The 13,263-nt window shown below is 42.8% G+C and overlaps 2 protein-coding genes across 4 annotated transcripts; one reads left to right on the top strand and one right to left on the bottom strand.

Annotated features, from left to right (window-relative positions):
- Window positions 1–212: 212 nt before the first annotated feature.
- Window positions 213–5,598, top strand: cdk10 (cyclin-dependent kinase 10). 3 transcript variants are annotated; one of them, XM_048256308.1, is made up of 15 exons: window positions 213–418; window positions 977–1,174; window positions 1,456–1,574; window positions 1,965–2,037; window positions 2,123–2,194; window positions 2,323–2,425; window positions 2,510–2,591; window positions 2,683–2,750; window positions 2,951–3,003; window positions 3,171–3,240; window positions 3,357–3,416; window positions 3,695–3,818; window positions 4,204–4,343; window positions 4,647–4,699; window positions 4,785–5,598. In XM_048256308.1, exons 2-15 carry the CDS (start codon window positions 1,132–1,134, stop codon window positions 4,877–4,879), a joined length of 1,155 nt encoding a protein of 384 aa, XP_048112265.1. In that variant the 5' UTR covers window positions 213–418; window positions 977–1,131; the 3' UTR covers window positions 4,880–5,598. The 3 variants fall into 3 exon arrangements, with proteins under 3 accessions (XP_048112265.1, XP_048112266.1, XP_048112267.1); XM_048256309.1 differs by having other exon boundaries at window positions 214–418; window positions 948–1,210; XM_048256310.1 differs by lacking the exons at window positions 213–418; window positions 977–1,174 and having other exon boundaries at window positions 1,534–1,574; window positions 2,127–2,194.
- A 95-nt stretch (window positions 5,599–5,693) lies between these two features.
- vps4a (vacuolar protein sorting 4 homolog A) lies at window positions 5,694–12,515 on the bottom strand. Its single transcript, XM_048256307.1, has 11 exons — window positions 12,317–12,515; window positions 11,513–11,624; window positions 11,179–11,323; window positions 10,824–10,885; window positions 10,232–10,351; window positions 9,717–9,873; window positions 9,322–9,470; window positions 8,421–8,502; window positions 7,962–8,181; window positions 6,958–7,098; window positions 5,694–6,828 (listed from the first exon to the last, which is right to left on the bottom strand). The coding sequence occupies exons 1-11, from the start codon at window positions 12,335–12,337 to the stop codon at window positions 6,727–6,729; spliced, it is 1,311 nt and encodes a 436-aa protein (XP_048112264.1). The 5' UTR covers window positions 12,338–12,515; the 3' UTR covers window positions 5,694–6,726.
- Window positions 12,516–13,263: the final 748 nt, after the last annotated feature.

Raw genomic sequence — 13,263 nt, 5'->3', positions numbered from 1 at the left:
TTGTTATGATCAGCTAGTTACATACAAACAATATAATCCATATGTCAGCTAAATATGATAATTCGATCATTTATTTAATAAAGTCCAGTAGCCTAGCCTAAATATATAGCCAAATGGGTCTAATTTAATTGGCATCTAATGGAAATCTTCATACAAAAGAGTTAGAAAATAAGCCCCATCTCATTCTATTCAGTGCACAGGCATTGACCTAATTGTGTGTGAACCAATTGTTCGACAGGGATTGAGACAGATTGTTGGATTGAGTGAGTGAGTGGAGAGAGAGAGAGGGAGGGGGAGAGAGAGATTTTAGTCTACAGTATCACAGTAACAGCAGTTTGATGTAGATGCCTGCCACACTGAATCCTTTCCTTTTCATGGGGAATGGGGTCTGGCGCAAGCAAGAACATCAACAATGCTGGTAAGTTGTGGCCAATAGGTTGTTTTGTTGGTTGTTGTTGGTTGTTGTTAGTTGCTGATGGTTGTTGATGTGCTTTGGATAAATGTGTATCAAATACTGAAATTGCTCATAATTAATTTATTCTAATACCTAGCAACTTTATTGGGGTTGAAAGTGAACGTGAGCAATATTATGTAAAAGAATTGTGATGAACATTGTAATGGTCATGGCTTGCTTAGGAAAATGCCAGTAATCCACTTTAGAGATACGGCACAGCTTTCTAAGAACAATGTAGACTTTTCATAGTCAATGACTGAATTGTCGCTCTACATACTGTAGGCTAGGCTGTATACCTACATAAAATAATAGTATCTGTTCATTTGTTTGTGCTAATATAATGTAAATGGCATGGTTGTAATAATGGAAACTCAGTATCCTAGACCATGTTTAGGCATAATATTGTTCAGCTGACCTAAATAAACTTGTCATACAAATTCTCATAACTGATGCTTAAGAATGAGTCATGTCTTCCCACTTTTCACTGTTGTAGCTGAACCCAATTCAACTACATCATTACAGAGCTGTGACTCTTCGTTGAGCTGTGGCCCTCCACCACCCCCAAGCATCATAATTACAGCCCCTTCAAGAGAGGACCTACTGGCTGAGCCCCCTGCCAAAACTATTGAAGAGGCTGGACGTGAAGCAAGGGAGGCCATACCTAGAAGATCACCTATATGTGTTGGACGTGGGCCTATTACCACCCGTCCTTAATGACCTGTATGTTTACATCATAAATATGAAATTTTCACCCAGGTATGGCCTCCAATATTTAGGCTATAAACATTCTCACACTCATTCTCCATTTTGATGTAACAATATTAATAATTGTTATTATTTTTTTACTTATTATTATTATTATTATTATCATTATTATTATCATTATTGTGTGTGTGTGTGTGTGCGTGTGCGTGTGCGTGTGCATCTGTGAATTGAATTATTGTTAACTCCGCGAAAGTTTATGGTTGGCTAAGCCTTGCTCTAAAAATATTCATTAACAGTGTGCGAAGAACATCGCAGTTTTCCGATGGAGACGACGACGACGGAGGCGGACCAGGATCCGATCAAATTGAAATCTCTCAAAAATGGCAAGACATTTACAGTTCCACAAAAAGACAGGGTTAGTATTTGGAGCGTTTAACAGGATGTCTTCCTGCAAAGCATGTTTTGTCTAAAGCACTTCTCCCTTTCTGCAGTTCAGGCTAAAGTGTTCGGAGCGTTTAACAGGAGGTCTTCCTGCAAAGTATATTTTGTGTAACGTTAAAGCACTTCTCCCTTTCTGCAGTTCAGGCTAAAGTCCTCCTTCATCGATTAGCATTTAACCTTAACCACAGATCGGTTAAGTTAATCTCAATGTAACGTCAGTGGGCTAGTTTAGAACACCTCTAACGTCAATTACTTAACGGGCTTTACTATACTGTACCTGGAAACTTGTAAAGATCCTACTGTTCGTATGAGTTTGAATGAAAATTCTTTGATGCAGCCTAAAATGCCAACCATATCTTAACAGCTGGGGAACTGCAGAAGTGTCAAGGAGTTTGAGAAACTTAATCGGATAGGTGAAGGAACATATGGCATTGTGTGTAAGTAATTCATTGTCATGGAATTTCTTATGTGACAGTGGTCAGAAAAAGAGGGATTTTTATATTGCTATGTTATACTCTCTAGATAGAGCTCGTGACACAAAGACAGATGAGATTGTGGCTCTTAAGAAAGTGCGGATGGACAAGGAGAAAGATGGTGAGTGTGTCATGTCAATAAACACATTTAAACTAGATTATTTTGTCTTCACCTTGTTTACTGCTGAAATGTGATGCTTCCTCCCATGAGTTAGATGCTGCTTTTAATTTTGGGTGTCTGTGATTCAGGTATACCAATCAGCAGTTTAAGGGAGATTACCCTGCTCCTCGAGCTGAGGCATCCTAATATAGTGGAACTTAAGGAGGTCGTGGTGGGCAACCATTTAGAAAGGTAAGGTACACACATCTGCACTGTGGTCTGATTCTGAATCAGCACAAGTAGTTTTGACTGATGTCTGTGTGGGTTTCCTCTCAGCCTCTTTCTGGTCATGGGCTACTGTGAGCAGGACCTGGCAAGCCTGCTGGAAAACATGCAATCTCCTTTCTCAGAGGCACAGGTACACACACAGATGTATACATTACATGTACATCCACATGTCAATGTTGATTAAGCATCTGAGTGCTCAACGGTGCGGTCCTTTTTCGTAGGTGAAGTGCATTGTTCTGCAGTTGCTTAAGGGACTGGCTTATCTTCACCATAACTTCATTCTCCACAGGTAAGACCTCTGGCTGTCTCCTAAATCCCTAAGCCCTGGCTAGTCCATTTTCCTTCAGTCCATGGCACTCCTAAGATGTGCTTGACCTGTGCGCTGGCTGCCAGGGAACTGTTTCAGATGAAGTTGCTCTGAACCGTCCAAAGCAGTAGCTCTATTTATTTTATTTAGATGGGTTGCTTCTGTTTATTTGTGACTGGCAGGGATCTTAAAGTCTCCAATCTACTCATGACTGACAAAGGCTGTGTTAAGATAGGTGAGTGGCTGCATACACAGATGTGGTTCATGGGCATTATAATTCAAACACTTACTTATATACTACAAATTTACTGTGGCTGTCGTGCAGACTTGTTTTACAATAGGCTGAGGCTGTTCTTAGAAAAGCCTGATTGTCTTACTACAGTTGTTTTCCTCTCCTTTAAGCCGACTTTGGTTTGGCACGGGTCTATGGTGTTCCCCTCCAGCCTATGACTCCTCGTGTGGTGACGCTGTGGTAAGGCCACCAGATGTCATGGTGTTCTCTGTCCCCTAAAGCTCTCTCAATCCTGTCTGTAATATTCTCTCTCACTCTTTCTGACACTATCACTCTTTCTTTCTCTTGTCCTGCAGGTACAGAGCTCCAGAGCTTCTACTTGGGTCCAAGACTCAGACCACAGCCCTGGACATGTGGTACGTACGTCTGCCATGTTGCTAGGGTTAGGGTAACTGTCCACGTTGGCTAACTGCCCAATCATGCGCTGATTTACTGGAGGTCCCGTCTTGAGCTATTGGATTTCCTCCCCTCACAGGGAACAGTCAATCCTCCACATGCTGACACTGTTCTTTCGAACTAGCCCTCCCCGCCCAGGAGGGCTCCTATAGTGGTTGTAATTCTCAGGAGCTCTGCAGGTGGTCATACAATCCTTGTGAGTTGTGGTGCTCTGTAATAACCCCCTTCAAGCCCACAGGGCAGTGGGCTGCATCCTGGCAGAGCTTCTGGCCCATAAGCCCCTGTTGCCGGGTGGCTCAGAGATTCAGCAGGTGGACTTGATCGTGCAGCTCCTGGGGACGCCCAACGAGAACATATGGCCGGTACTGTCCGATTGTCTCTGTTTCTCTTGCTGGATCTTAGAACCATGAAGAAAATCATGTTGTCAAAGTCATATTGGGTTCCTCAAGCCCAAGCAAGCAATGGTTTTGTCTATGTACTGTATATGTCTCAGTCGATGGAGCACAACTACCTTCAGAATGGTTTTCTAACAAGTATCCAGACTGAAGCCCTGACTTGGTTTGCTGCACTGGCAGATCCTCATATAGGCGGCACGAGTGATTGCAATAAACAAAATAATAGATAAATAAATAAATATGTGCATCATAGAAGCTAGGGCCGCCTCTGTGCATTTGTTTTCTGCTCTTGTGCCATTATGTTATGACACTATGTCTCTTCCCTGAGGTACATTTGTTGCTTGCATCACAGGGTTTTTCTCGGCTGCCGCTTGTGGGTCAGTACAGTCTGAGGAAGCAGCCATACAACAACCTGAAGAACAAATTCACCTGGCTCTCGGAGGCTGGCTTGCGTCTGCTCAACCTGCTTTTCATGTACAACCCTCAGCGCAGGTAGACACCTATTCAGCACAGCCCTACGACCCTGTCCCATACACAGTGACACGGGCCAAGCACTAAACAATTCCAGCCAATCAGCATAGAAGGAAGGGCTGTAATTTCATTGCCTGTAGAGATGAGATACCAACTGCATCACACTGTATTTTTAAGTATAGTTGTATTGAGGAAGCAGCTATGAAAACTGATGTGAAGACATTTTAAAAAGTCTAAAAAATATTTTGTCATTCATAAACAGCTTTAATGGGATCTGTTGTGTAGTACCTGCATGTTCAACCTCTGGCTTTGTCTTTTTTTTAGGGCCTCTGCTAGAGACAGCTTAGAGAGCTCCTACTTTAAAGAAAAACCTTTGCGTAAGTACTGTGCTGGACTATGGTGCAAAGTTGAATGAGTTGATGGTAGTTATCTTGTCATAATCAGCCCTTGTCTCCCTTACAGCATGCGAACCAGAACTCATGCCAACCTTTCCGCATCATCGCAACAAAAGGCACGGCCCAGCCACCGAGGGCCAGTCAAAACGCAGCAAAGTATGACATCATTCATCCCTTTTTGCTGTAAAATAAATATTGTGCGAAGAATGACATGACAAAAACAAGGACAATTTACAAATCTACAGTTGAAGATACTGTATGTATGATAACAATACAGAAGTGTGTCTCAGTGTACAAGTACAGAACTATTTGCTAGTTGTGAATACTTTTTAAGCCCTACTACTGCTAATTTGCACATAGCTGCAGTGTGAATATGTGTGCAGAAGCCATCAGTACATGTCCACTTACATTACACCATTTCATGGCAAGGAAAAATCAAGTTTGTATATCTAGCCCTTCTGATTTGTGAGCAGTGGGCATCCGCCTGGTCTTGCACGTTTTGAAATAACTTTGGAAATGTCAAAAGGGCCACTGGATAGTAAGGGACCATTGACTGTGCCTTTCTGGCCTGGGAGGCTCTTCAGGAGTATGTCTGGACAGTAGATCATTAGCTTAGTCCACAGACATTGGCAGAATTTTTCTCCAGTTTGCTTTCCCTGGATCCTGATGTCCAGTATATCTGGATGCATGCATTCGCTAGCCTGCTTTATTGTAACTTCTTGTTACATGTTTACAATGTAAAATGACTGTGCACAGATTTATGTGTATGAGGATATCATTTTTGTGTATTGGATTAGGTCTTGATGGCCTCATACATTTTATCCTCTTTGGGATGTGGAGGGGCCATTTTTCATGAATTAAAGAGCCTTATTGAAACCCAATTTGTCTCTCTCAGGATACGTGTTCAGAGAGACGTGTTGTGTGTAAATGTGTCTTTAGTCGAGTTGGCATCCTCGAAACAACACAGGCGATCAGACTGTTTTAGAATCGCAGTTTAATCAGATCAGGCAAAGTCTGTAGTCATGACAGGCGACCGCTGCCTCTGTGGACACCAAGTCTGACATCACTATCTGCACCATTAACTACCTAGACAGAGATAGATAGAAGAAACGAGTGCATCCTCTGCAGTGTGACTGAGGCCTTTTGCGTGTTCAGTCCTTTCATCAGGTAAACAAGAACATCACTTAGTCAATACCCCTCCATACTATTAAGACTTCTGGGGCTGTGGGGGGTGTGAGGTACTGCCCCAGAATTTCCAATACTATCTCCGTTAGGTTAGTGGAGAAGACTAAACAAAAAGATTATGCTGTTTCTTTTAGTTGCCCAGTAAACATTTTGGGTTTTTAGTGTCCTACATGGCAAACAAACAAATAAATAAATATAAATAATGTAATACTGTCTATAACAGAGAACAACAATTCTTCCTTCGCAGGGTGAGCATCGATAATCGTAACGGAATCAGAGTGATAGAGGTCGCACTCCGAATCAAACAATAGCAGTCTTGTGACGCATTCACACATCTCACACACAACAATAAAAAATAAACATTTACAGACAGGGACCTTCTTACAGTAAATGCACAGGTACACACACAGCAATCCTTCAACATAAAAATGATTAGCTTCTTGTTCAACGTGCCATTGGTTCGTCCTTTGAAATTATTCTTTTTTTTTGGAAACATCAAACAGCACTGGTGTGGTGCACAGAGATAAGTGTCCTTCAGCCTTTTCTTTTGCTTTTTGTTATGCTTTGAGCGATCAAAGAGAAAAAAAGGTACACATTAGAGAAAAGGTAAAACACTCCTTCATTGTCACCATGGTGGGTTAGTCTAGAGTAGATAGTCCAGTGGCGGTCAGTCGAGTTTGCAGGTGCTACTGTTGGGAACTTGAATGGGATGGGATTGTATGAATGAGAGAGGATCGAGGTTGGGGGGGTACTAGAGATGCCGGATAACAATGTTGGTGTCTGAAGCTGGGATAGATACGCCACCACAACTCTCTCACGGCCTCTCAGCCCTCCTGTCCAAAGTCATCTGTGAATTTCTTCACCTTCAGCAGGTCTTCAGTGTTCACTGTGGGACGAGTGGTGGCCAGAGACCGCAGCATGTCAGACTGAGGAAACAGAACAGGTGTGCGCTTAGTCACATTACAACAACCAGTGATCACAACAATCTGGGTATTTAGATAGTCCATTCATTGGGTTTGGCAGAATGCCAAGATGTGTGCCGACACTAAGCTTACCATGCACACAATGGGTTCTAGAAGCTTGTCGCTAGGCACATCCATCCAGGTCATTTCTATGGCAGCAGGGTCGCCAGGGGAGCAGGGAGTCAGCAGGTCGTCCACCATCATCGAGCTGTTTGCGCGGGACGGGCCTCGTACCTGCACAAGCACAGCGGCGTTGCCAGGTGAGACCAGGGATGGGTGAGAATTTACTTTACGCTCACCGACACTGCTGTGCTCAGCAGTTGTGTCTAAAATCTAAGGTTGTGTCTAAAATCTGTCCTGTATAAACATACAATAATAATCAAAAAATCATAGAGGTCTTTCAGCAATGCATATGAAAATATAAAACTCAATGCTATGATTTTGTCTGCTGATTGACAACACCAACCTGTAAGATTCCCTTTAAGCCATAGGGTGGCACTGTCTCAAAGCACTAAGCTCATACACACAGAAATTAAGACTTGTAGTGCATTTACATGTCAAATGCTATGTTCTGGCATACAGACATGTCATTGGGCAGCCTGCTATATTATTCCATTGCATATTCAGAAAACATTTGAAACCATTTCCTACACCATCTGCTTAGCACACTCTCAGGTCAAATAACCAGGGACTTATTTCAAGTATGTGATTTAGTGACAAACCTGGGCAAGTTACCTCATAGCAAAGGGCAAACTTAATAGAAGCAGCGTATGGCTTCATTCTCCTAGCGATACAGCTTATACAGCTAAGGTTCTTCTATTAGTTGTGCACCACTTTACCACTTCACCATGCATCCAGGTTTGACTTTGGACACATACACAACATACCTGAAAACATACAAAAGCAACTCAACATAATGACCATCTAATCATCATATACCTCATCATACACTATAGCAATATGTAACTATAGCAATATATAATGCAATTTGTGACATCTGGCTTTCTCCTAGGTGGAGGGGTTCTCAATTACAACAACATGATGAAATACGTATGGTTCTGACCCTGTTCTTCTCTTGACCGTCTGCTGTCAGTTACCTTCTTGAAGTGCGTGGCCGACTGGACCTTGCGCACAGGCTGCATGAGTGCGTCGCGCACAATGACGCTGATGTCGGCGCCCGAGTAGCCGTCGGTCTTGCGTGCCAGCTGCCGCTGGTCGGCGTCGCTCAGGCTGTGCGGCGTGTTGCCCAGGTGCAGGCGGAACATGGCCGAACGCGCCTGCTCCTCGGGCAGCGGGATGTAGATACGCTTCTCAAACCTGACCGCATGAAGGGAGATCAGAAACCACACCACAACTGCTTTAAAAAGTCTCCCTGCATCTTGCTCACAATATAGATTTATAAAACAAACAAGACATGTTACAAGGCAAGAGAATACTATAAATGGCAAAAGGATCCTGAAAATCACAGCCTTTAGACAGCTAAATGCACTGTGTCACAATACAGCATTATGCCATGTTCCATTATGTTTATGTGACTCTCCCATAGGTCTACTGACCTTCTGCGAATGGCTGCATCCAAGACCCAAGGGATGTTCGTGGCCCCCAGGACAAGGACCCCATCATTGTTATTTCCCACCCCTATAAGCAGGACAACAAAGAACAACACTGCATCATTCACTACTTAGGCTACGTTCAGACTAGGCGTCTTTTTCTGACAAGAGAATTTGTGCAGACCACTTTTCTGTTTTTTGTTACAAAAAGCAGCCTAAAGCGTCTTTTTCTTATTATCCGCTTGTGATTGATCAGCTGCCAAAAAACAGCTTGACGTAGGACGTTTTACCACTAGGAGGTTGAACATTTTTCAAATTTAAAAACAGCTCCGAGATGCAGAAAAAGACAGCCACGATCGCGTTTTGAAAGAAGCCGAGGACTTTTTTGACAACACGGTATACTCCATAGGATTATAATGTAGAAAGGATGCCGGCAGCTGTGGAAAAAATGCCTAGTCTGAACATAGCCTTAAACTGTCTTTACTGTACTCTTCTGCTTCTTTCTCTTTCTGAAAACTGGAAATTCCGATTTAGGACTTGATCAGGGACTAGAAACGGAGTAGGAGGAAGATGACACTCCTCCACACTCACCTTAGCCTGGGTTTTCCCATGCTGCCATACGCGTGCGATTTTATTCACACTGCTAGGCAGCCTGGATTCCATGGACTTCGTTTTCACCTCAACGAAGGAACCAATCACAGAACGGAGGGGGGACAGCAAGACGATGACGACACACCAAAGCGGTGTGCTACGTACAGACTACAGACGCATTTGATAGACATTCGTAGCGCCCAATAAATGGCTCTGGGCATTCGTAAATCACGTTTCAAATACGAGAAAATGTACATGTAGTTCTCAGACCCCATCTCAATGAGATGAGGTTTGGCGTTAGCCAGGTTACACTGACCTTGCATCTGGACCAGGAATTCGGTCTTGATGCGCCGCGCTGCCTCACTCTCGTTCTCATTCCGTGAGCCGCACAGTGAGTCCACCTCATCTATGAAGATGATGGAGGGCTTGTGCTGGCGAGCCAGGTCAAAGAGGTTTTTAACAAGCCTGAGGAAGGAAAAGAAAGGGGATGGTAACAGAATTGCTAACGGAACAGAACAAAACACACTTTACTGGTAGTAACTAGACATATGCATTCCAAAACACACACACACACACACACACACACACACACACACACACACACACACACACACACACACACACACAAATAAAGCCAACTTTACCATTTTTAACTGAACAGTAGATCCATGTGAAGACTAGTAGTGAACAACATTCAAAAGGTCCACTCACTTCTCACTCTCTCCCAGCCACTTGGACATCAGGTCGGAGGAGGAGACGGAGAAGAAAGTGGAGTTGTTAGCCTCGGTGGCCACCGCCTTGGCCAGGTAAGACTTGCCCGTCCCTGGGGGCCCGAACAGCAGGATCCCTCTCCATGGTGTCCGCTTGCCTGCAAAAACAGTGGCGCTTTAGACACCCCTCTCAAGACCATCCAGATGACTTGTGTCCACTGCTGACTCCACACTCTCCACAAGTTAACTGTGTACCGTATTTTCCGGATTATAAGTCGCACTTTTTTTCATAGTTTGGCTGGTCCTGCGACTCAGGTGCAACATATATATATTTATATATATGTTTTTTTCCTCTTCATGACACATTTTTTGACTGGTGCGACTTATAGTCCGGAAAATACGGTAATATCCACATCAATGAAGGGATACCAAAATTAATATATTGGCCCTACATTTCAGTACATTGATTTTTTATAGGGACTGGACCAAAACTGCTTGTAATAATGCATTGCTGACCAGTGAAAAGATGGGGGAATTTGATGGGGAGGATGACCGCTTCCTTGAGGGCCTCCTTGGCTCCCTCCAATCCCGCCACGTCACTCCACCTCACGTTGGGCTTCTCCATCACAATAGCACCTGTGTGACCGCAAAACAAAATGGTGACTGCTAATCCTGGGCAAAGATGCTGTCAAAGAGCTTGAATGAGCTTGCTCATACCTGTTTGAATTCATTATATTTTGATTTATATTATTTTTAAAATAGGTGGGCTTGTTCTATCTGCGGCAACAACATCCGCATACAGTAGTAGAGGAGAGGAAATGGTCAGACAGGAGTTGTTCTATGCACCGAACACATCCACTTCCAGTAGGGGAGTTTGTTATTTAAAAACATCCACTTCCAGTAGTGGAGTTTGTTATTCATTATTTGAGGTGGGCAAAAGGCCTCCCATGGTTTCTTGTGACGTTCCATGATTCTGCACATATTAACCAAATAGAGGTATTCAAATTTTGCTGCAAATGACTCTTTGTTTTTCAGGATGTTTCATTATTCCTGCACACCTGTAGTGTAGGAGAGAGAGAGGACAAAGTGACTCACAAAGCATACTCACCCATCAGATGCTCCTGGAGTTTCTTCTTCTCGGGATTCTCACCCTCACTGTCACTGTCGCTCCTTTTGAGCCACACACAAACACACAATATTTACTAAATGCCCTCATGACATGTGCAATGGCAGTGCATAGCTATCACACCAAATTATGATTATGGACTTTAAACACCATTGTGTGTGTGTGTGTGTGTGTGTGTGTGTGTGTGTGTGTGTGTGTGTGTGCGTGAGTGCGAAAGGGGGTGGGGGGCATTAACCGACAGTGGGGGCCAAGGTGTTTGAAAGAGACACAATGAGGGTGGGGGAGAAAAGGCAAAAGAGGGAAATAAATACAGTAAATGATATCAGAAGCCCCATACTTGTCATTGCTCTGTGCCTCCTTCACAGGTTTCTTCCCCTGCTTTTCTTTATTCTTCAAGTAGTCCTTTAACTTCTCAGCTCGGTCCAGGTACTGCATACATTTGGCTCGGATGCTCTCTTTCGCTTTGTCACTGTGAGCCTCATCTGCATTGACGAGTGGTTTACCCGTTTAACATCAAGATCACGTTTTAGTTTAATAGTAAAATCAATTTAGACTTCAGACAAACACTGCATTTAGGGCAATATTACCCAAACTGTTACATACACGGGTTATGCTATGTGGTACAGAGTTACACGCCCATTCCTCTAGAAATTGACGATAGTAAAACTTACATTTGATAGCATGCAGAAAGTACTCCACTGCATGCTGGTACAGGCGCAAGGCCTCTTCATAGTTCTTTGCCTTGTCTTCCTCCGTGGCTTTGGTGACCAGATCAATCGCTTTCTGTGTAGAGCAGGTGGGAATCGGTAAACAAAGACACTATACAGTTGCTAAGGCACTTCACACAGTAGGCTAGTATATCAAAGTAATACGTTGACTAGATCTTAATATCTAGTCAGCCGACTGAAGTTAACGCTGTGCCTACGCCGCTAGACAACAAATAATTTCCGTAACGTTATCACCCATCTGTCAACTGTCAACTCATTTTCATAAATAATTAACCAGTAACGTTAACCATTATAATTACACTGCTAGCGGGCTAACGTAAATGGACTTAACACCAATGGATGCAAACGCATTTCTTTAGTCCTGTCATGGAACTTAATCAAAACATTATAGCCTACTAGGGCCTACAAATAAGCGATGACAGAACAGAACAACTTACAAGCTATTTCTACAGTCAAGCTGAGATCCCCAACCAGACTGGAACCTAGCGTTAAGGTTAATTAACATGCCAGCACGATCGACACCAAAAAGATAACAAAGAATTGTCCATTTCGACAAAATAACCAATGACGCCGAATTGTATCTATACGTCTGTCTAATGGGTGCATTAACTAAGAAGATAACGGTTTCAACCTGGTAGTGCTAGCTAGCGGTTTGCAATGTTTACTATTGTACTACTGGTTAGGAGCATAGCGAAAGAATAGTAGATCTAGGGTTGGCTATAATTCTAGCCTGGAAGATAACGCTACCTGTAGTGTTGACGTTGTCATTTCATCTCACGCTTCTGCTGTTTTCCCCAGTCTTTTATCCAACTAACGTAGCAAACTTGACGATTTGTTAAAAAATATAGTCTTGCCAAAATAAGAGTGCATTTGCTGCCTATGATAATACTAGCTAGCTACATGACAAGCTCGGCCCAGCAACAGAGGAAAACACGAAAACAGTATTAACCATAGATACCGATTCCAATCTAAGATCCAGTATGCCCCACAAGTGCACATTAAAAACGCGGCAGTGCCACCTATCGGTTCGGCCCATATGGACATGCAACCCAGTTTCCCCTTTGGAATTGTGTGTTGATTTAATTGAATGTCAGCAGATGAAAACTTTTCACGATATTTTATTGGATTCATTGATATTAACAGAGGCATTTAAATATTTTGTGATTAAATACCACAAAACCTGAGTAAGCTTATTCCTTTGCTTTCCATGAATCCCTAATCAGGCCAGCCAGCTGTCATCCGATTTGCTGTCATCAGCTTACTTAGTGGCAATTGTCCATCAAATGGATAAATTAAATTGCAAGCGTGTTGAGGCGATGTTCATGTATACAAAAACATGTTCATTTGATACACACAGAATTATGAATAACCAGAGAGGCAAGCGTACTGGTGTGTGGTTGTTTTATTTACAGTTTCATGAGAGCACATTTCTTAACAGACATTTTTTGCATATCTTAGGAGCAGGCTTTCAAGACTAAAATACTTTGTATAAAACAACTTTGCAGCAGCAGTGTATCTGCTATATTTTCTCTTTTTTTGATCTATAAATGATTGCATGTCACGCAAGCTGCCACAGATAATAACCTTTGGTTTAAAAAAAAAAAAAAAAAAAAAAAAAAGTTCTATGGAACACTAAAAATTAGCCTAATGGCCTCATGCCTAAAGCACTGAACAGAAATACATAGGATGAAAAC

This window comes from Alosa alosa, chromosome 11, assembly GCF_017589495.1.
Source record: "Alosa alosa isolate M-15738 ecotype Scorff River chromosome 11, AALO_Geno_1.1, whole genome shotgun sequence".
NCBI classification, from domain to species: Eukaryota; Metazoa; Chordata; class Actinopteri; order Clupeiformes; family Clupeidae; genus Alosa; species Alosa alosa.
The sequence above is the reverse complement of the archived record's forward strand: the minus strand, read 5'-3'. Positions and strand labels throughout refer to the sequence as shown.